This window comes from Argiope bruennichi, chromosome 6 (assembly GCF_947563725.1).
Source record: "Argiope bruennichi chromosome 6, qqArgBrue1.1, whole genome shotgun sequence".
Lineage (NCBI taxonomy): Eukaryota > Metazoa > Arthropoda > Arachnida > Araneae > Araneidae > Argiope > Argiope bruennichi.
In genome coordinates this window covers 32,167,078-32,190,834 of record NC_079156.1, presented here as the reverse complement: position 1 = coordinate 32,190,834, position 23,757 = coordinate 32,167,078, and the positions used below count along the sequence as shown (strand labels likewise).

Genomic DNA, 23,757 nt, shown 5'->3' with positions numbered 1-23,757 from the left:
ATGATAACGCAATGATATCGAATCATTTCTGTCATTGTTAGAATTCCGCAATTTCGCTTGAAACACAAGTTATTTTTTCTCTCCATAAGGTTGGTTTCAGTTTCTGAAACAGCTTTTTATTAATTTATTACTTATTTTGGATTAATTAAATTAAAATTTTATATAAAATATTTTTAAAAAATCTTAAAAATAGGAATTCACAGATGCTCTGAAATCCTTCCATAGAATTATAGAAGGATTTCAGAGAAGTATTCAATTACACAAACTATGCAAATTCAGTTTTGATAGGAATGGGATTATGAAAGATGGAAAAGGGTATCTAAATAGCAATCGACACCGAAGTCGACAACCGATTGCTGAAATCAAAATTTATGTCATCATTCAAAACCTTCTTCAGCCACTTTAAAAAAAAAAAAAATGTATACGTAGTATAAAGAAAATATTGTAATCGCCAAAAAATTCGAGATTTTAGCGAATCTCCACGTTTTAAAACTCCCTGTATTCGAAAAACAGATTTTTGGAAAATGTCTGCTTGCCTGTGACCAAGTATTCAGAACACTTTGAGATAGACGGATGTAATTTGGTATAAAATCTTCACACCAAATTCATAAGTTTCTACCAAATTTTCTGCAAAATCCATACAGATGAAGTCTGTGTGTCTGGCGTTTCGAATATAAGTTAATACGATAACTGTAAAATGAAGAAAGTTGGATGGATAAAATTCGGTACACAAATTTAACAATTATAATGTTGCCACCTATCAAATTTTTGGTCAAATCTAACCAGTGTCATTCAAGATTTGTATTTCAGAAACAAGTAAACGCGATAATTCAAAAAAGCAATGACTTAAATATATCAATTTTGGTGTGTTTGTGACTACAAGTAGTTTTGTGTCAAATGTTTGTTTCAGTTGGAGGAAACGCGTCTAAAACAGAAATTCGATTTTTTAAAATATTAACGCATGCCAGCGATTAATCAATAAATAACTCATCAGCATCATACGATAGATTCAGTAGAAATGCTAAATTCATGCCAAAGTTTAATATTTCGTAACTATTCAACATTTCGTAACACCTTTATCAGATTGTATGCGAGAAAGTTTTGGGGAAACCACCATAGCTGGTATTATTATTATTTTTGACTTTGATCTTATAGATAATCAGCTAATAGAATAAAAATAAATACACTTAAAATAATATAAATTAACTTTTATTAGATGGAGCACAAGAAGCAAATTATACATTCATACAGAATCCTTGCTAAAGGACAATCACTCTTCTCAGTATATAGTTGAATCACACAATTCATGAAAAGGGCTCACATGATCACATTTTATTCAGAAAACAAAATATTTCAAACAAAGAATAAGAACAAAAATCTCTGCCAAGAGATTCATGTAATGCAGCGTTATTTATTCATAATGAGAAATCAGATGCTATGAATACATGATTTTCACAAACTATATATATCAGATTCAACAAAGGAGATGGCTTATGAAAAGAAAATCAGTATATATATAACTGCCACAATGTATTTGCTAATTGCATGGTAATGAAAGGTATATTTTAATCAGAATGTAGCTCAATAAAAATTTAAAATCAATAAATAATTAAAAATTGTGGTAAAACATTTCTTAAAGTTACTCATAAGAAAAAAAAAACCCTAGTAAGAGTATAGATTTTGAAAAAAATAACTTATAAAGGAGTATTTACAAATTTTAGTGGGAGTATCTTATAAAAGAATTTTATAACTTTTAAAAAGAAACCATCAAGCTTTTTTTAAACTGAATATTGAAAATAAAAAGTATGAACAAAAAAATTAACTAGAGTATTAATAAGATAAAAAATGTACAAAATATTCAGTATAAATCAAAGGGTAGAAAAGTTTGTAATTATTAAATATTCACAGTACTATAAAAAATGACCATTTGCTTCATGAATTCTAACTACTTCAATTCGTTCACCATTCTTTCTTGAAATTCCTCATACAAATAGGAATACATACACAGAATTGCTACTCTAAAAAAGCTACAATGCATTATTAAAAATTCATACTTATAGGAATGTCTGCATTGCTTCCATCAATGAAAGAGAATTGAAGTGCATAGTTCACATAAACAAATTACAAATATGTAAACTGAATCACACTCCTTACCATTTTTGGGCACTTATATTTCCAGTGGAAGATCACATTCATTAGAATAATGGACAATTGAAATTCTAGACTATTACTGATTCTAGTTTTTCACAAAAACAAATTTCAAACTGTCTAATTCACTCCGTTTTTACAGAAATGGCCTATCTGATATATTTCAGACAGTTTCATTTAAAGGATATTGCATATTTGAAGTTTAAAAGAAATAATAATAAATTTATACAAATAATTTATTTTTAATAGAAATTGTAAAAGACTGCATTTAATATTAACTCAAAACTAAGTAATTTTTTCCACTTATGTGCTATCCTAATGTTTAAATTGAGCATACAATGGAGATACAACAAGAGACAAATAACAATTTATCGAATTTTTAAATTATTTCTTCTGTTTCTATTTGCACAAAAATACATCCACATTTATGAAATAATTTTCTGATAATGTTTAACTAACATAAAATGTTAAATTAAAAAAAAAAAAAAAAAGGAAAGGAAAGGAAACATTACTATTCCCCCCAGCAAAGAAAAACACCCACTAAAGTATCTCCTTTGTGTATTTTACCCTACTGAGTATGGAATTTATGTACACAATATTAAAATATAAATTAAAAACAGGCACCTTATTCCTTGTACAGATAAAACTGCATTCAAATGCTGACAGCTGTTAGAAAAGTTGGAGTAACAAAATATACAGTATAGACAGATGTGGGTCAGTGGATACTGCAGAAAAAGAAACTATTACAGAAAACAGTATTTCAGCAACATGAGTAAATATATATACAAAAGTCTTTGCATAAAGTTTTCGTATGTATCAATATCTGGACTAGTTCATTTAATATTTATATACCTTCACATTGCTACTTCTATGAAAAGTAAGCTGATAAACATTTAAAAGAAAAAAATAATAATAAAATAAAATAAAAAGCACCAAATTTTGAAGTTTTTTCTTTCTTTTTTTGCACTAACAATATTCAGCCATGGTATAAAAACTTTGACATTGCAGTTTACAATAATTAGGTTTATGCTATACAGTAAGAATACCCCTTAACATAATAAATGTAGGTTGATGGGTACCTATTTGATTTGATTTCTTTTCTATGAAAATAATAGAATACCTAAAATTTTCCGACAATGAGAAAGATAAAATGATATTTAATGGAATAATGAAAATTATATTCTCCTTCCCCTATAATAAAAAAATGGCTAATTGCTTATAAAAAATCAGACATAAAAATAAATTTAGTTGCATATACCAGGGAATATTACTCACAATTAATATTATATATATAAAAAAATATTGACATAAATATGAAGTGCATATAAATATTTCTTAGATGGTTATTATGACTTAGTTTCTGATAAATTAATCGCAATAAAATCTGTAAATCACTAAGTTACAGCCATAAAAAATTATGATGAAATATAGTGACATATAAATGATCTGACAGTAACTATACTGAATAAAGTTAAAATCATATAAATACAATCAATTTCTTAAATAATCATACAAATATAGTATATATATAACACAAAAAAAAGTGCTTACTAGTCATAGAAATAGCTTCATTTTAAGAGAAAAAATGACAAAAATCATCATCTTATTATCCCAAAGTCAGTTTAAAAGCAATTATGGCTTACCATTGTATTTAGTTCATGCACAAAAAAAATAAAATGTTGAATTATTAAATACAGAATTCATTATATCAGAAAAATACTTCTTATTGTGTAAGAAATTGTGCTTCGAATATTGTGCAATGTAAGTTACATCCCAATAAATGAAAAAAGAAATAAGATAGAAACCTGACCCAATCTAGTTTGCACGCATAAAGGCACAGAGCAGTATGGATTATTTTTTGTACAACAATTATGAGATAATTGATTATACTAGTTCAGAGAGCTATTTTAAACAGGCTTCAATTAATTACAGCTTTCTACACATAATCGAGAATTAAAGCTTAAATTAAGTCGAAAGCTATGAAATTGAATTTTATTCTATGAAGTAAAGAAAACTTCAATCAATAACGGATTAAAATAAATTTGAAGAACACTTGGACATTTTAAAGTTTGCTTTAATGCAAAAGCCTGCTAACAATGTCAGAAAAAATCATTTTATCAACAAAAAGGCTACAAATACACATTAAGTTTGAGCTATTGTCTAGTAAATATATCTGCATTGAAAATGGCAGAAGACAACATCATACAAAGTGTAGTATTGTTTATATTTATTAAGTACAACACACTACACAGAAAAACACTTTTCAAAAACGCATAGCTTCAGATTTAATAAGACTAGTTGAATGAAGCTGCAAAAATATATATGTAAACATAAATTGACATGTACAATTATATAAATATTCTAAGGGTAAAAAAAAAGGATAATTTTAATAAAGAAAAAATTAAATCACATGAGTGTCATTTTACTACAACAGAATTCTTCTGCAAAAATAATGATGATAACAATAATAATTCACAAACATTCAAAGAACCAACGAAATAAAAATTTCTATTCAGAAAAATAAAAATTTAAATTGGAAGAATAAAAATGAGCTTCTAAAATAGAACAGGATGTGAATATATTAGAAAATAACTGAACAAATATGTTGTATAAATATTGAACTATGTGTTAATTTAAGTAAATACATTCAAAAATAAGAATACTTTTACAGAATGAAAATTTTAAAAATTATAGTAGATATTTACATTTAGTGAAAGTTTATTTTTCTCTACCAAAATCAATTTATTATATTTTTAAATAATTTTAATAATACCCCATTCAAGGGGTAAACTTTTTCGATTTTATAATGAATATTAACTTGTGTTCATAAAATTGAAAACAGAATGCTTCATAGAATTATAAATATATAAAAACATAACTGACAATTAGTTCAAATGATTATTCAGATTACTATAAGAGACAAAAATATTTAAAATTTGAATGCAATTAAATGGACATCCTGTTCTATTTCATAAGAACTATTTTCTCAGAATTTTAGTAATGATTATTTTCTTAATGTAGGAGAAGAAACATAAGTATTCAATTTCTGTACACTAAAATGAACTAGTTCCACAATCTGGCACAAATTACAAAGGTTTCCTCTTAAGCAGATCAGCTCAGAGGCAAATTTGTTAAAAGTTTCCAAATTGAAAATATTTTTGAACTTCTTTGTAAACCTTCCTGAAGATGATCAAGGAGATTTCTCCATTATAGGCCAAATGAATTTGGCATCACAGCGCTTGTACGTGAAGAGACAATTGGTGCCCGCAGCCATTAGGTCAGCTTTTATTACTTGCGGACATTCACTGTCTGCCAACATAATTTCTGAAAGCAAAAACATGATAGATCACTGAAATTACTCATTACTGAATGCTTTATATTTAATTTTAAAAAGCAGAATTAAATCTATACTAGATAATTTGTGGTGCTTTTCTCATAAAAAATATAATTTCAGCATAGCAACTGATGCTTGTAAGAATAAAGTAATCATTTTATATTTAAAAACATAATTAAATGCAAATAAAACCCAAAAACATTAATTAGTATTAATTTAGTTGAGTTTGATATTGTTTAAAACATTAACATTGTGAAATAATCACAATTTTCCATTATAAATACTATTACAGATTTTGCCAAATGAATTAAGCTTAATTGTAGTATGAACTTACGAGATTCCCATTAAACCGAGCATTAACATTCTGAAATTCCAATCAATGAAATTTTTTTAATTATTCTGACGAAAACGAAGTGTATGTACAATTGTAGTTAGTATCACTTACATTCAATTAGGGTTTGATTTTGTAATAATATGGTTGAGAATATTTATGCTTGTATAAACTCATATAAACTAATGAGTACGGCAAGAACAATACAGAAAAATATATTTTAAATGCTGAAGTTATGAAAATTTCAGCCTTATTTTCAAAATTAATGGTTTCTTTTTCAGTAATTTATATATAAACCAGACAAATTGAAAAGATGATCTTTTCTAAAATAACTCTAAAAACATACTCATAATTAAATAAATAAACAGCAAGAATTTATATTAAATTTCTTTTATAAAAAGATGTTAAAAACCTCTAAAATCTCAAATATTATTCAATAACTCAATATAATATGCCTCTGTTCATGTAATATCTATATGCAGCAATACTTTTACAAGCAGAATAATCTGATGTACAATAAAAAAAAAGAAAAAAAGAATGGACAAATCAAATATACAAAGACAAAATAAATAAATAAAAAAAAAAAAAATTGAAATCTTACCTTCACCATTTACTAGTTTAAAGAGACAGTAATCCTGAGGGTTTGTTATATTGAATTTGTGAGCAATTAATTTAGCTGTGAAAAAAAATAAACAAAATTATTTTTAATTAACAAATAAATTATCTGTTTATTTGCAAATATATATAAAAACATTAATTATGGAGTTAAAATGAAAGAATTATTCAACTTACCAACTTCTTTTGTCGTCATGTTTGGCTTTATTGGAAGTGTTTTGGAAATAATACTGCCAGTCAATTCATCTGGAATCATGATCTTCAGAAAACCCTGGAGATCTGCAATGCATGCAAGTCTTGGTTCTGGAGAAGGCTGCAATGATATTAAAAGTGCATTTAAGTATAAATGTAGTAAAATAAACAATTTTAACATTAATTAACATGGGGAAGCTTTATAAGCACATCACTGATATATTGTAATCAATTATTTATCACATTTCAGATTTACATGTTCAAAATCAATGCAATAACCATTCAAATTAAAGGATATATATAAAAAAAAACCTATCTTTCTTAAATTTACTGAAAGTAAATTTTAGTATCAAAATAAAATCCTAAAAGGTTTATTTTATTAAAACAATGAACAACTTTGTTAATATTGAAAATTGTACGCATTCAAAGGTATAGTAAACTATTTTCCACTTACAATAATCAATATATAAATTTGATTTCTTGAAACTCAAATATTGTTGCTCAAAGTAAAAAATACAGTAAGATTTGACTTACAAATTCAAATCCACTACTTAAAAAAATGTAAAAGGGTATTGCATTGCTTTACTTAAAACGTCTATTAATCAAATTATCATCAGTGAATATTTATATTTATCCTTCATCTTAATAAACAATGAACATTCATGACAAAAATAAAGACATTATTAGAAAATAATCGCATTATTATTATATTAAGCATACCAGTCAGTTATTACATTAACAAGCTCTACACCTATTTTTATTGTAAAAGAATCAAATGCCTCTTTTTCTCTATTCCGTGAAAAAAAAAAAAAAGTTTTCCCTATGGAAAAATTCATGGGAAAAAAGTTTTAAAAAAATTAATCCAAAAATAAGATATCTTTCTAATAACAAACTTCAGATATTAAATTAATAATGTATCATAAATGATCAATTTCAGATATTAGAATTTAAAATTAAATTACTTTAAAAAAGAGAAAAAAAATAATTTTAATAATTTACATTGCAATAAAATATTATACAAGAAACAAGCAGATCAGACTGAAATATGATTATTAATTTTTGAAAGACAATCTCACATTGATTTTGATTCTGTTTTCAATTCTTTCAGAATATTTTTATATTAAAAAAAAGAAACACTATGATGCAAATCAACAAATCTATAAAAGGAAGAGAACAGCAAAAATCTTACTGTTTTGATGCCAAGTTGTGATCTAGGACTCCCCATGTCTGTTCCATAACTAACCCCTGAGGCTGGAAGGTTATCAAAAGCTTCCACTTGATTTTGAGGCATTTCGGGACTACAAGCCTGAAGGCTTTTTAAGACATGTACAGCACTACTTAGGGTGGTGAGGTAATACCTAAAGCAGGGAAAAACATTATCATTTTATAAGTAATGAAATTATGACTCAATGTCAACTCTCTTATATTACAAAAAACTCTACATATACACAGGATTTCTTAGCAAATAAATTAAATAAATCATCCCAGATAGTTTACTAGTATATTTAGAAAGAAGAACTTGATTTTATATTCCAGGAGTACCCAACTCTGGATTGCAATAAAATCTTTCATGTACTATCCACAATTTTCAAAAATATGATGTGGTCTTAAAATCTATATTAACTGTACTGTACTGCCATACTGTAGCAAAGTGATTTAAAAAAATGCTGCAATAAGCAAACAAGCTGAACGATAAGAGTAGAAGGAACAAAACAAGTACCTTTTCAATTTGCAAATGATACCTATAAATTAAGAACCAATTTTTTCTATATGATACATTTGTCATGTTACCTGTTGCTTCAATCTATAATTTCACATAAGATTACATTATAATATATTAGGCCTTTTTTCAATGAATGTTCAATTCAATTTGCTTATGCATTAATCTTGAAGCAGTTCATGATTATTTGCGCAAAAATTTATTTTATTCAATAATACACTTTTTTCCCTTTATAAAAGTTGATTTTTAGCCTACATCGCCAAGAAAAAAGGACATGCTATACATTTCAATGTGCTGAGAACGAAGGGAGTTGCTATTAATTTGATTTCTGAAAAGTAGATATCAAAGTCTAAAAATCACAGAATCCTCCCTTCACTCTATTAAGAACTCCATGCAGGCTAAATATGAAATGAATTATCTTACCCTCCTTCTCTAGCCATAAGAGAGGGATGAAGAAGTCCCCACATATAATCTGCCTCTATTTCTGCAGCAATTAGGCCACAACGCACCAGAACACAGATGAAAATTGGAAGGAAATCTAAAAATAACAAAAATTATGAATAAATTAAGCCAAACACACACACACATATTTTATATATATATATATATATATATATATATATATATATATATATATATATATATATAATTTCTCCTTAAATTGCGAGCCAAATATAATTGCTAAATTCTCCCTTCCTATGAGTTTTTGTTCTCCCTTAGACTGGATAGGAGTTTCCTATTAATAAAAAGTTTAGTTTTTATGATATAATTTATAAAAACTTTTCTTTTTAACATAAAAATTAGACAAAATACTTGTATTTTAAAAATTGGGATTTAGGAAGAAAAGTTTCTAATTTTAATTAAATATTTATGTCAAATTGTATGATTTTAATAATTCTACCATGCACTCCACTAGAAAACTAGAAAATCTATATCAAAAACAATTAGAGTAAATACTTATTTTACTTAAGTTTTACAATAAATATTTTAAAATTGACTCACTCAAGAAATAAATGTTGAAGACTCTTTTAGATCAAATGCAAGAAGTAACATCAATTATTGATATATTTACAGACTATACTTACAAATTGCAAAATAATAAGAATTACTATAAAAATATTAGGAATTTTCTTTTACATGCAATTAAAGAAAATTAAATAAAAACAAGAAAAAGGATAATATTTTTTTAAAAATTAAACAAGTAAAACTCATAGTTTATAAAGGCTGCAGACATATTATTACAATAACATTTAATCATATGATAAATAAACAGAAATTGCAACCTTATCATCAAAATATAGCTAGAAGATATAAGAAACAGAAAATGAATTAACGTTTTCTAATTATTTTAAAATGTCATCTCTTAAAAGGAGAAGTATATGCATATCATTACAAGTGATACACATAATTGTTTTCCTATTATAAAGTTAATATTTCAAAACAACAACCTGCTAACTCCTCTTTTTAAAAAAAATGCATCACTTTTACCAGTATACCAACAATGTATCATTAGATGATGAATTAAATGCAGAAAAAATACTTTAGACAAACATAACACTCAAACATTGCGTTTTATCTCTCAGAAAATACAAGTTGCTTTGTTCATTATATACTTAATGATATTATTTGTATTAATTTGGATAACTAGAAATAGAGATCTTGGGAAATTGTTGAAGAATTCTTGGCTGATTAATTTCAGAAATTTATGTTTTAGCTACAGCATAATTTTTATTAACTCATTTCATTATTAAATACATATAGAAGAATGTTTAAAAATAATGATTACCTCCAGCTCCTAAAGATACATGTTCCTTTCCTTGAGCAATTTTGTCTTGCTGAACCTATAAGAGATAGATAAATTAATGCAATCCTCTAATAATGAGCTGTATTGTGAATTTCAACAAAACTTAACCAGCTAGACATTAAAATCAATTAAAAAAGATAAATATAAATTAAAAATAAATAATTCATAAATTTTTTATAATACTATTTCACCATATTTTAACAAATTAAATATATATAAGCCATTTTTAAAATTTTGAATTTTTTTTTTTTGATAAAAAAATTTATTTAATGATTCGAGTGGAAAAATGCTGAAATGAAAAAGCACGAACTGGTCTTGCCAATTTAACCTTCATATGTTTAGATTAGTTTCTTCACATCAATTAAAATTATCTGCTCATTATTTTTTAATATATCCCAAGTCTAGGCTGCACCTGACCTTCTCTCGCTCAGGTTAGAAGCAGAAATGCACATAATACATCCGTTAATCTTATCCAGAGGTGAGATATCTTAAGATCTTCTTAAAGATGTCTCATAAGATTCCAGAAAAGATTAACATAAGTAAATTTCTATTACAATTTTGAAGTTCTTAAAAATTTTTATGTTACAATTTAAAAATTTTCAGTTAAAATTTCAAAAGTAATTGGCAGTTATAGCAGTTGATTTGAAATATAAGTTGTCAAAAGAAATCTATATACACTATTAATTAAGAAAAAATTCACACTGTAATAAAAGCTCATTCAAAGAAATATCAATTTAAATTAAATGCAGTTTGATGAAAAATGATAAATAAAGCATAAGTATGGAAAAAAAATCAAGCAGATAGAATGTACAATTTGTATAAAAAATACATGTGTAAGGATAAGAATGTAGATTTCCCAGGGGTAATGAAATAGTATATATGGAATAGCCAAAAGCCTGATTCATCATTCATCAGTGATACCATAAATATATTGGCTTTTGTTAACTTCAGTTATTCTCAGATACAATTTTCATCGATTTCTCCCGCACGATAAATCTGTCCAGATTTTGCAGATGTGCCCACAAGACCTTGCTGTTAACTTTTGTTTTTCTATTCAGTGTAACATTGTTCATTTTTTTGTGCAGTTGTTAAGTGGCCGATATTCATTGAATGGATAAATGAAGTGCATCACATCCAATTCGAAAAAATACTACCAGGGTAATCCGTTGCTTCTTAAATGGCTTCTGGAAATAGGCAATATTCATATATGTCGACCAGGTTTGTAAGACACATTGTTGGAAACATCTAGGTTTATCATAATGAAATCCCTCCCCTTATTACACATTACTTATCTAACCCATGGAAAAGAGAATCATTTCAAATTTCACAAAATAGTAAAAATGTTTTGAAGATATTCTGAAGTGACATCAGACACAGAACTGTCTTTAAGAATGAAAGCTTTTAGAAAAAACTAAATGCTTAGCTTTTAGAAAAAAAGCATTTCAACATTTTTATCAGGGCAATGAACAATGATATGTATATGGGAAATATTTTAAAATACAGGGAGGTAATAATTAAAATTCCACTTTAAAATGGTCATAAAAGGAAAACTACTGGACCAAATATTATCAAACTTGGTAACAGTTTAAAGGAGGTCATGGGAATTTCTTTTCCACCAAAAAAGTTCAAAAACTCACCACCAAGGGGAAAATGGCCCTATATGCAATAATGTTAAACAAAATATTACATGAAGACATTGGTTAAAAATGTGTTTAATTGTTTTTGAAATGTGTTACAAAGCATGTTCAATGTGTGTTATCTCAAAAAGCACTGTTTATGGTGATAATGTAAACAATTTGGCGGAACTGAGAGATTTGATACAGCGACATGTGTGTAACATTTCTTCTGATATGCTAAGAGATACTGTTGAGAATGAGGTAATGCAATTTAACTTACTTTCAGAAAATGGTGTACACTACATTGAACATGCTTTGTAACAACACATTTTAGAAACGATTAAACGCACCTTAAACTGATGTCTTCATGTCCTATTTTGCTTAACAATATTTCATACAGCACCATTTTTCCCCTAGTGGTGGCTTTTCGAACATTTTTTTTTTTTTTTTAAGCAAAAAAGAAATTTCTAGGACCTCCTTTAACTATTACAAAGTTTGATAACATTTGGTCCAGTAGTTTTCCTTTTATGACATGTTCAAAGTGGAAGTTTAATTATAACCAACCTGTATTTGAATCTCCCTAGTGACCCTAGAGATGGTGCAGTCAGTTGTTGATTTGGAGAAAGTATGGGTCAAGAGGTGAATGGTATGGATATGTAAGAGTTATAGGATGGTAAAACAGAAAAATTAGAAAATCTTCACATAAAAATGCAACAGAAGGTAGATGAAAAAGTTGCTTTAGACAAGGGAGAGTAAAAGGTATTCTTCAGAGATTAATGTAATCATTTCCATATAAAGTAAAGCACAGCAGCTTGTTGAAACATTCCTTCATCCAGAATAAAGCTATTACTGTTTCTGCAATTTGTTGATGATAATGTCTTACTCCATTTTAGGATAATTTTTAAGGCATGTCAGAAGCAGAATTTTAAAACAGCTTTTTCATATGATAAGAATGTCACTGACTTTGAAGTTAGTCCTTAGTTAGTTTGAAGTTAGTCCAAAAAATCAAATGGGAAGTGACTCCAGATACTATCTTGTTATTCAAAATACTTATAGATTTCTTTCCAAACAATAACATCTGCATTTTCCCTTCTCTCTTCTCCATTTTTCATGCAAGTATTATCAACAAAAACAAAGGTATTGCGATATAACCAGCTATTCATAAAAAAAATAACTTTAATTTTTCCTCTTCTTTGAAAATCAAAAGCACTGACTTACACTATTGTAAATTGTGGAAATGGCCGCCAATAAATTTTCTAACTTTTTCAAAGGTGAATATGCTTGCTGCAAACGATTGAAAAAATGATTTACAACCTCCAGAGAAGTGCCTTCAGGAAGCTTGAATTCAGGCTGAAAAATAAAAAAACTTTTATCAGAGACATAAATATAAATGATTTGCCAGAAAATATCGCCAAGTAATTGAATTTCGCAAGCAAGCAAACAGATTTTAAAATAAAATATTCTTACTCTAACACCCAATTCTTCTGGTGATTTTGTACGTGCAAATTTTATGTTGTCAGACAAAAGTTTCAAAGATCCATTCCTATAAAAAAATTTAATTAAAATTGAAATTTTCTAAATAAAGCTTATTATAAAATAAAATCAAGTTATTATTGAATTTTTCCTTCGAAAATTTACCTTGTATATTCATTAACAAACAGTTGATAAATATAACCTTTCAAGGGTTTGATAACCAGTTTATGAAGAGAATCTTCAATGACAGCATCAATGTCTAAGAATTCATCTGATTTCAGCTGAAAAAATAAGTATTAAGATAAGTGCAATGAACTCACTGCATTCCTAAATATATAAAGTATCTAAGTTACGGTCTAATACAAATGTTAAGGATTTGTAGCACATAAATCTAGAAACTAACTTACTTTACTTCGCTCTTCTTGTAGTAAATTTTCAAATCGTCCTTCTCCATGTTTCAAAAGATAATTCTTAATTCCGCTCATAAACTGACGAATCTAAAAAAAAAAAAAAAAAAAAAAAGAGTCGTAGTGTTACACTCTGTTCTAGTATTTGTCCTTCATAAGGAAGAGAACCCAATACAAAATAAAAATCCTTTCCTTACATTTCGCATGACAACAGCAGGCTTTGATTCAGTACTCTCCTTTGTGCATTGAATGAAATGTTCAATAGATTTTGCAAAAGTGTTGTCGCGCTCATCTGCTAACCTATTGTAGAATAAATTTAGAATTAGCAAAATCATCAATCTTCTTTGATTACTTTCAATCTGACCGGATATAGTAAGTGACAACTACAAATATCAAAGAAATATAAAATATATACAATATCAAAGAAATATATCATTTTTTAAGGAAAGTTCTCATTAAACTGAATCATTCTATAAAGGAAATGAGAGAAAGGGCACATTGAAATAAAATTTTATAAGCAAAATGTAAACGTATCATTAACCCTATTTTTTATAAAAAGAAATATAATCAAATTTTGTATATTCTTCATGCATAATGCCATACATTTTTTGGGTGGCAGCTAAAGATTAATGATGATTATAGCTATACAATGGAAGTATTTGCAACAAATTCATTTTTTTTTACAAATATTATTAAAACTGTTTTTACAATTTATCTAGATCATCTTGTATATAAAAAACTGTCATGAAATGAGATCTGTGGCGATATATGTGTGTGAATAAATAATTAGAAGGTTTTTTTTTTTTTTTTTTTTTTTTAGATGAAGAGTCTGATGTCTTTATCAAGGGATCAGGGGAGTTTTGGAAGGTGAAAGAAAAAAAATTGGATAGGAGTTGAGTTTGAATTGTAATTTTGAGAGAGGACGAGAACGAGAGATCTGGTCCCTTGCTTCACGATTCAGCTTTGGTATTTTTATTGGAACAGGCAAAACCCGTTAATGTATAAATGAGTTTGATTTGTGTGATTTAAAAACAATTCTCTAGACATCTTGAAATGCTACAAAGGTTTCATTACATAGTGCAAATAAATTTATTTACTCTAGAAATCAGCTGTACATACATGTATAATTCAAAAGCTGATATCAACACATTACAAGATCAATATCAAGAATGATATGGAATATAAAATGTAAAATATAACTGCATTATTGTATAATTGTAATTTTAAATCATGTTCTCATTAATTTTCTTTTTTTTCCTACCACAAAATGAATTAAAACTTAATAAATAAATATGGAAAAGAAATATAATACAGATATAATTTTACAAGAGTTTTAACACAGTTAGCTGAAAGTACATTAAATAAAAGTAAAGCCAAGTATATGCACTTATTTTTCACAAACAATTAAATTCTTATTCTAAAAATTTTTAAAATCCTTGCTTTTACTTTTTTTTCCAAATAAAAAAAAGAATGAAAATAAATATTAAAGTAGTTATTAAATATTGTATTTTAATGAAAATAAATGAGAAAAATTAAGTTAATGCCAGTATACTAAAAGGGTAAAGAAAATGTAAATAGGAAGAAGAAAACGTACCTAAAAATATAATGGCGTATATTTTCCCCAATTTTGGATGAACTTCTGTTTCGTAGAGCAACTATCCTTTGTGCAGCTAAAGCAAGAAATACAAATTCGCAATCAATACATTTTTCTATATGGATTCAGCATGAAAAACAGGAATTTAAAAATACTTTATCATTATGGATAATTTTATTTATTATCTCGGTTATATCACAAATTTGACTCCTATTAACTAAGGAAACTGCCTCTTGAATCTTTTCTGTAATTTCAACAGAACTCAGAGCCAATAATTCTTTACTACTTCTTGTATAATTTTATGTAGACTTATTTTATTCTCCTAGCAAGAAGCATCCTAAATATAGGGATGAGAAGTGTCAAATACTGCAAATGGTTCTTGCTTTTCTGATGTGTTCAGTAATAGTGTACAGTTGAACTACCTTCACATTTACAATAAGATATTCCTGTTACAGGAGGGGTTGTATCAATGGATTTAACCTTAGATGGTCATTAGCACTTAACTAAAGTTCCTCCTCAGTGCTGTTGTGATAACTGTCACTCAGATCACTTCATATATTTGTGATATTGTTAACTTTATAAATAATTTGAATGAGTTAACAGTATTAAAAAACTACAGCAGTAAAGTCCATCGGTATTTATAAGTAATATAGACCTATGCAAAGCTGCTGTTTTAATTTTTTATATGAAAGCAAACTACTTCTAGACAAATTAATGTTTTAATATTTTATTGGTTTTTCAATTCTTGCTTTGCTATCCTAAATACCTAATTAGAATAAAAAGTATAGAAAGTAACAATTTAAAATTAGCAAACATAACTCTGTTATTGGAAGTAGTATATTTCATGGTTTGTTGAGAATGGGAGAGAAAAAAATAATGCAAATTCTGAGAAACTATATAATGTACTGAAACAGTGTTAAAACATAATATAGAATGTAGGAGAAATTCAAGGAATTCATTCATTTAGCATTATATTAGTAGATGTATATATAATTAACTGATAATCCTTAATAAAAATACAGAATCTTTCATTTGATTCATTTTCATCATAGATTTAATCTTTCAACAAAAATGAGTACATTTTTATACTGAGATAACATTCATTTGAACAGGAAAAGCAAAAGTATCTTGATAATTATTTTAAAAACATGTAATCAAGTAAGTCATCAATCATTTAAAATAATAACAAAATAAGAATACTAATACATTAAATTCTAAAATTATATTTTTTATTTTTTAAAAAAATACAACAATATAAATAAATGAAAGAAATTTACAAGAAAACTCACATTTCTCAGTTTACATTTACATCAGTATTCATGTTTTAAAATTAAATTAGAGTTTTTAATTAGAACTACTTTTATTTCTACTATAGAAACTACTGAATTTGTAATTCTTACAGATAGTTCAACATTTATGTACAGCACTCCACTGCTTAGATAATAAAATAAATATATAAACAAAGTCACAAAAAAGAGAAAGTAATAAACAATGGAGTAAACAGGCAAGGAAACATAGGAAATGTTTTAAATAAAGCTTTTAACACTCATTATTGTCCTGAGTACTCATGAGGGAAAAAATACCTAATAAAGGTTCCAATCTTTCTTCAAAACTTTTACTCCTGTACCCTTCGTTTGGATATTCAGAAGCAGAAGTATCATCCAGTCCTTCACTAGTGGCATCACTATAAGCACTGACAGTGGAATTACTTTCAGTGTCTTCAAAGCCCATCATGGTATGAGGAGTTGGTTTCTACATATTAAAAAAAATCTATAGCACTGAACTGTACAAAAATGCAAAACAACTACTTTATGAAAAACATTTGATGACATTTTGTTTTAAAGTTTTTAAAATTTAGTTACTTTTTTACTTAACATATTTTTTCTGTACTTTAATGATCACAGATTAAACTTTGTCATTTTGAAATAATAATGAATAATTTACATTTCTTTCAAAGATATCTTAACAACTAAAATTTGAAAATGTTTCTAAATCTGCCATTTAGAAAAGGAATAATGTGTATACAAAAAAAAAAAAAAAAAAAAAAGGAACAATTGCATTAATAAGAGCATAACAGAAAATATTTTCTCAATGGTAAAATTTTATTTTGTTCACTACTATCAAAGAACTTTAAACTTAGATTGAAGCTATGTTCCAGTAGTATTCAGATATAAAAGAAGTCAGCTTTCAGGATGTACTCATATTTTCAGAACATTGATAAATACAAAACGATAATAAGGAACAATCTTAACACTATGAGACATTTGAGGCATAAAATAACATATTCTGTTTGCTGGCTATGAAAAAATATCATAATTTTTATTTATTTTTTAATTTCTCCCAACATTTCAAATATTTCGTACATCTGGTAATAATGAAATATATTTTTTAAATCTAATTTTTGCAAAGTTAAAATTATAATAGTACAGATAACTGTTAAAAAAGAATACTCCTAACTGATTTTGCATTTTCATTTTTTTTTTTTTTTTTTTTTCCTTCTTTTCTTTTGGATTTCAGTTTTCAATAGCATATAAAAATTAAAACCTGGAAATACATCGGAACTTTTGTAACACATCATTTTTTTCTTCATATCTACAACACACTAATAAATCTTTTAAAATAACAGTTAATACTTGATTAATTTTTTAAAAACTGGAAATTGGACGAAGAGTTTAACAAAAATAAGATTTAGGAGAAAATGAGAATTTTGCATTAGATAAAAATTACAAACATAAGAGAATCTAGAAATTTTTTCTTCAAAATAATTACCATAAAGCCATATGCTCAAGAAAATGAAAATGTTATCTGAGAAAGAAACAACATACTGAGAAAGAATACATACCTGAATTTCATTTTTCTTGTTATTTTCTAGTATAAAGTTCCTTTGATTTTCCATTTTTTCTCTCTGCACTGTATCATCATCACCAAGAATATCTGTTTCTGGAATTACCAACCGTAGTAACCTCTCCCATCTCAAACTATCCCAAGGTTCACAAAATTCAGTTGCTGTGTCGTCAAGAACTTCACTGGCACGTTGCCTATCTGTCAACTCTTGTGAATGGTCTGGCTCGCGATCAAGGTTGTCATATTCCGAAACTCGCATCACATTGCTTTGTGTCAATGGCCCAATACTTGGCAGAGATAATTCAGGAGAATGAAGAGCTATGATATCGCCAACAGTAGTCATATCCCCTAAGTGACTATCAGTGTCTTTATAGCCCATATGAAGTGGAAATTTAGAACCCAAAGTGCCTGGTAAAATGTCATTTTCATCACTGCTAGTGTCATCATGGGCCATCCATTCCCATGATGAATCAAGAGGCCATGCACTACTACCTGGGGCATGTCCCTTTGACTTTTTTGGTGTGGAAGACTTTTTGACTGGAAGTTTTTGAGTAACCAAATCATGGCTTGACACTTGCGTTTGGCAGTCTTTTTTTAGAGAGTGGGAGGATATTCTTTGGTTCAATTCTTGTACCCACTGAGTTGAAAGAGCTACATTTTGTTGCCTCCTATGAACTGGAGAAGGACCCAATGCCTTGATGTTATCAACACTTGAGGAAAGGCTGGCTAATCTTTCCTCATCAAGAGTTACATCCACCTTTCGGCATTGGGCATTTTGAGGCCAGTGTAAATTAGGATCAGAAAACCGATGATTAAACAGTCTTTGAGGCAAATAGTCCCTGTCATCAGCAGGGCTACTAGAATCCTTAGGTAAGGAATCAACTGGTTCTGAATAAAATGGACTAGAAAATTTATCACGATCATCTGGCGAAGAATTGTCCAACGAGCTTTCGCCAGGGCTCGCTTCTCTTCCTGGAGCTTCCAAGGGTCCATCTGAAGAGAATATATCTGTTTGTGTTCCCTGGGTGTATGTGTAATGGAAATTAGCTGTCAGCACATTATCACTTTGCTGTCGCTTGAAAAATTCGTGGGTCCTATGCTTTACATTCTCTGCCCCACCAGCTTCCATTTTCAAAGAAGGTTGAAAAGTTTTGAGCTTAGATTTCCTCTCCCCATCTTTGGAAACAGTATTGCCCCATATGTCTTCATAATCACTAATCTTATCTGCAAGGCTGCTTTTATAATAAGCAGGAGGCAAGTCAACTATATTTGACTGCTTGTAGTGGGCTACCCTTGGAATCTTCTTCTCAACTTTTTTTGTCTCAGGTTCTGCTTTTGGAATCTCCTTCTCTAACTCTGTGCCATTCATCTGTCCTTTGCAATCATTATTGGTACTAGGGGAAGACAACTCTGGAGAGGTGTCAGAAGGTTGGTTATTTGGAATATTGGCACAAGAGGAAGTTCTTGAAGTGAGAAAGGAACGAGGAGGTGGAGGAGGAGGTGCACTGTGACTCTGGTGTTTTGGAGCAACAGGTGGGGGTGGAGATCCACTGCTTAAAGAGCTCACATCAGGAGGCTGTTCCATATTCAAATGTAGAGTTGATGGTGGTGAAAGTCCATTGCGACTGCTGGTTGAACCTGGTTTAAATGTGGAATGTAAATTTTCACTAGTCTCAGGACCTGGATAAGATCCTAATGGAGGACCAGAAGTAGGACTTTTGACAAGACTAGAAAGCCAAAAATCTGCAAGAATGATGAAGCAATCATTAGAATATTATTAAAGTATACAGAATGTATGTATTTAATGGCAAAAATAATCACACTCTTAACTGCTTACATTAATATTTATTATCAACTCATTTCTTTTAAATGAGGGGGAGGGGACAAACTTATACTAAGTGGTAAATGTAACATAATACAAAGAAAGAAACATCTGTGAAAATTAAAAACATTTATTCCAAAAACTTGTAAATCCATAAATTGAACAGATAAACATTGCATTTTTGTTAAATAATATAAACAAAATTCTTTAGTTTCATTGTAACCACATAACAAATAGTAGTAATGGATAAATATCTAGCTGTAATTATCATTATAGTAATATGTCAATAAAATCTTTGTACAATATAGCTGTATTTTTAGTGTCTGTTAACAAATCATTTTAAATTTCTTAATTCCTTTTATGTTATTATTTATGATAATTTATATAACATAAAAATGGCAATTTTTTCTTACAATATACATAAAAACTATTATGTATCACTGAGCTAAAATATGAAGAGCTCACTTAAAAATACAGATTAAAGAGCATAGCCTTGTTTAGGAACTATAGTCATGAATAAAATAATTGAAACACTTCATTTAAAAATTCTTTCTACAAAAAATCATGGATTGATTCAATATTTACTTAATTCTTTTCCTCTTTCTTCTCCATCATATCTAACCAGATGTTAAAATTTTTTTATGGGGATATAAGGTGTAGAAAAAGAACAATTTCTTTTTACCAGATACTTTAAAAAATAATATATGATGCATTATAGACAGTGCAAATTAAAATGACATCCATTATCAACATCGAAACCTAAAATACAAATTAAGATCTTTCATTATAAAAAAGGGAAGGAGCTCAAAATATTTTTAGCAATTAATAAATATTTCATGTGAATGATAGATTTGATGAGCTTCAACTCATAATTCACAAAGAAAAGAAAAGCAATTTACATTTTATTCATTTGTGTTTCAAAAGTAATAGCAATATTGAGTAAAGTGCAGCAACTTCATTCTTTTAAAAAAATGCATAAAAAAATCCAAATTTATAATTTATAGTAATATAAATTCTTAATTTAGATCATTTTTAAGTTTTGTAAAAATCAAATATTTGATAACCAGTTGGTTTTAACTTAAATATTGAGTTTGAAATATAACCTTGTCCTAAGAGAGCCAAAGAAGATAGCTCCTGTCTGGATCCAGCTTGAGCAAGTGGGGTAGGCAATGCTAGTTGCACAGGTAATTCATCACTAAAAAAGAGAGAAACAGCAAAATGCAATGATGAAAAATGCATAGAGGTAAATTTAATTATCTTAGGTGTGTGCAGAATTAGAAGGATGTTAAGAAACATTTACATAAAGGTTTTAAAGAATAATAATGATTTTTATAATATGAATATCTTATAAGAAAATTTAATACATATTCAGAGAATCATATGATCAGAAAGAATATATTAAATTACAAAAGAAAAAGTAATGTGGATAGCTGCTTTTCTGCAAGAATTATTTAGTCTTAATGTATCTATGCAATATGTAGAATAAAGTAATATAAAACATTGTATTAAATTTATAATTGTAGGTAAGGAATTATAATAAAAATTATTCAGATACATGCATCACTTAAAAATTCAAAAAGAATTTAACTTTACAATTCCTTCAATTTTATTTCATTCATCCCAATATTGACTATATAAATATCCAAAGTTATAAGGCAAGTGCAATAATCATGTGTTTTATTAAAAGAAATAAATACAATTGACAATTAATAAGCTAATTCATAATTTTAACTAATAAAGAAGAATGTGAGAGTGTGTATGCAAATATTCTACAATTGAGACTTAAAGCTACTAAATTTAGTACATATACACTAAAGAGGATGAGAGCATGGACCTTGAAAGGTTTTTTTTTTTAATTAAAAATTTAAACAAATTTTAAAGATTTCCTTTCTTTAATTTTTGCAGAAAAAAATTTCTTAAATTTTAAAACTGTATAAAACAAATTTTTTCAAATGTTTATAATTTTTCAATAATATATTTCATAGTTGCTGTGAAATTCAAAATGTTTTCATTACTTCATGAAATTTTTAATAATTTAATTTCTATTGTTAAGAAAAAAAAGAAGGAAAATTGTGGTTAATATCAATAGCAATAAGAAAGTTAAGTTACAATTTGAAAAAGTTAACAGATAGACTATTTGGGCAGTTATATTTTTAATAGCACCATGATGTCCTGCGACTTGATTCTATAAGGGAAAATCAATTTACATAAATAAAACAACTGTAAAGCTCTAGTAGAATAATACAGTTCTATGTCAATCACACTTTGATACTTAAAGTAATTTTAAGTATCGAATTGTATAATGAAGGTTATGCATAAGAAATAAAGGCTATGAAGAAATTTAATTGAAATTAAACACAATCCATGTTATCTGCAAACTAACTAATTGCTCAAGGCAGGTAGTCAAGAATAGCTGAGATTTACAGCAAGTAAAAATGTATTCTAGCATAACAAAAAAGCATTGATTGAATAGAAAATCTAAGGCAAAATTTTTTTACAGATGAAAATATTATATATGGTATAATAAACATATTTAAAATTACATACCAGCACTGACAATAATGAGCTACCAACATGGGGATGGCATGAAAATTGTTGTCGGAGCCTTCCAGCCGCAACTGAGCATCGCCCACAGTTTCAATTAAATAGTGTTCCACATAGGGTCCTTTATCTTCAGGCAGTCGAACAGACAGAGCCATGGTATTGGGTTTGCTTGATTGACGCACAATAAAGTTCTACAACAAATAATCCCTTTGTATAACATACACAGAAAAACAAATATGGACAAATCACATTTAGCATTGCTTATATTATATTATTAAAAAATGCAAATCAGTAAAAGGGTTCTTACCCCTACATCTTTTCCTTGCAGCAGATGCACGGCTCCTGCCCGACCAATCCCTGGGAGGAACCAAATGGGATGTGTGCGAATTAAGCGTTCCAGAAGTCCAATGTCACAGGGAGCAAAACTGCTGCTTGTGTGGCTGCTGTCCCCATCAGATGTCTCTTGGACAGAGCTCACTGAAGAACTACTCACCATAGTAGACTGAAATAGTCACTTACATCATAAACAAGCTTACAACAAAAGTTGGAATGGTATCAGTTAAATTTGGCTGGTCATAAGAAACAATTTGAAATCATTAATATTTCAAAAAAAGTTAGAATTGTTAGAAAAGAAGGAAATAGAAAGTTAGTATTTTTAGAATGGCAATGAATGTTAATTGAAGCTGAAGTTTGATTTTGTAATAAAATACCTCTTTTCTGATACTTTTGATAAAACATCAAACCTATAAATGTTTGCATGTGTATGGTCCTATTTTAAAGGTTTCTTGCTGTAAATAATAATTTCATGATTATTGTAAGAATATAAATTATAAACTTCTGCAGATAAACCAATTTATAATCAGAAAAAAATTTCTTACTAAAATATTCCATTACCATACAATTTGTGAAAGATATGGATTGAAATAATATATTTAATCCCAAAAACAAAATATTCAAGATTATTTAGATAATTAAATTTGGAAGAAAAATAAATAAAATGACAAATAAAAACCTTTGTACAATGAAAAAAAAACTTATACTAATTTTAAATGTATGACATATTTAGGATATTAAAAATGCCTAATTTCTCATTTAGTGATTCCATAAATTTAATTTTTTACAATAACAAATTATATGAATATTTATTTATTCCATTTCTATAGACCAAAATATAAACATTTTTTTTATATCTTACTATCATATTTTATCCAATTGATATTGGCTATATCATAATTAAATCTTACACAGATTAAGGTAAATTGCCCTTTTTTTCCCTTCACATAAAGCCAATTTTCAACAATTTTATGAATATA

At 27.7% G+C, this 23,757-nt stretch overlaps 1 protein-coding gene across 3 annotated transcripts in view; it reads right to left on the bottom strand.

The window, feature by feature from the left end:
- Positions 1-1,193: 1,193 nt before the first annotated feature.
- LOC129971305 (protein sprint-like) overlaps positions 1,194-23,757 on the bottom strand; it is a 157,390-nt gene continuing 134,826 nt past the window's right edge. For all 3 annotated transcript variants that reach the window (XM_056084933.1, XM_056084932.1, XM_056084934.1), the window contains 17 exons: positions 22,752-22,946; positions 22,448-22,635; positions 21,004-21,095; positions 18,077-19,821; positions 16,818-16,986; positions 15,235-15,310; positions 13,838-13,940; positions 13,641-13,730; positions 13,399-13,514; positions 13,228-13,303; positions 12,979-13,110; positions 10,127-10,181; positions 8,764-8,878; positions 7,810-7,978; positions 6,606-6,741; positions 6,415-6,489; positions 1,194-5,472 (listed from right to left, as the gene is read on the bottom strand). In XM_056084933.1, coding sequence (XP_055940908.1) covers positions 5,339-5,472; positions 6,415-6,489; positions 6,606-6,741; positions 7,810-7,978; positions 8,764-8,878; positions 10,127-10,181; positions 12,979-13,110; positions 13,228-13,303; positions 13,399-13,514; positions 13,641-13,730; positions 13,838-13,940; positions 15,235-15,310; positions 16,818-16,986; positions 18,077-19,821; positions 21,004-21,095; positions 22,448-22,635; positions 22,752-22,946 — 3,666 coding nt within the window. In that variant the 3' untranslated portion in view covers positions 1,194-5,338. The remainder of the gene's footprint in view (positions 5,473-6,414; positions 6,490-6,605; positions 6,742-7,809; positions 7,979-8,763; positions 8,879-10,126; positions 10,182-12,978; positions 13,111-13,227; positions 13,304-13,398; positions 13,515-13,640; positions 13,731-13,837; positions 13,941-15,234; positions 15,311-16,817; positions 16,987-18,076; positions 19,822-21,003; positions 21,096-22,447; positions 22,636-22,751; positions 22,947-23,757) is intronic.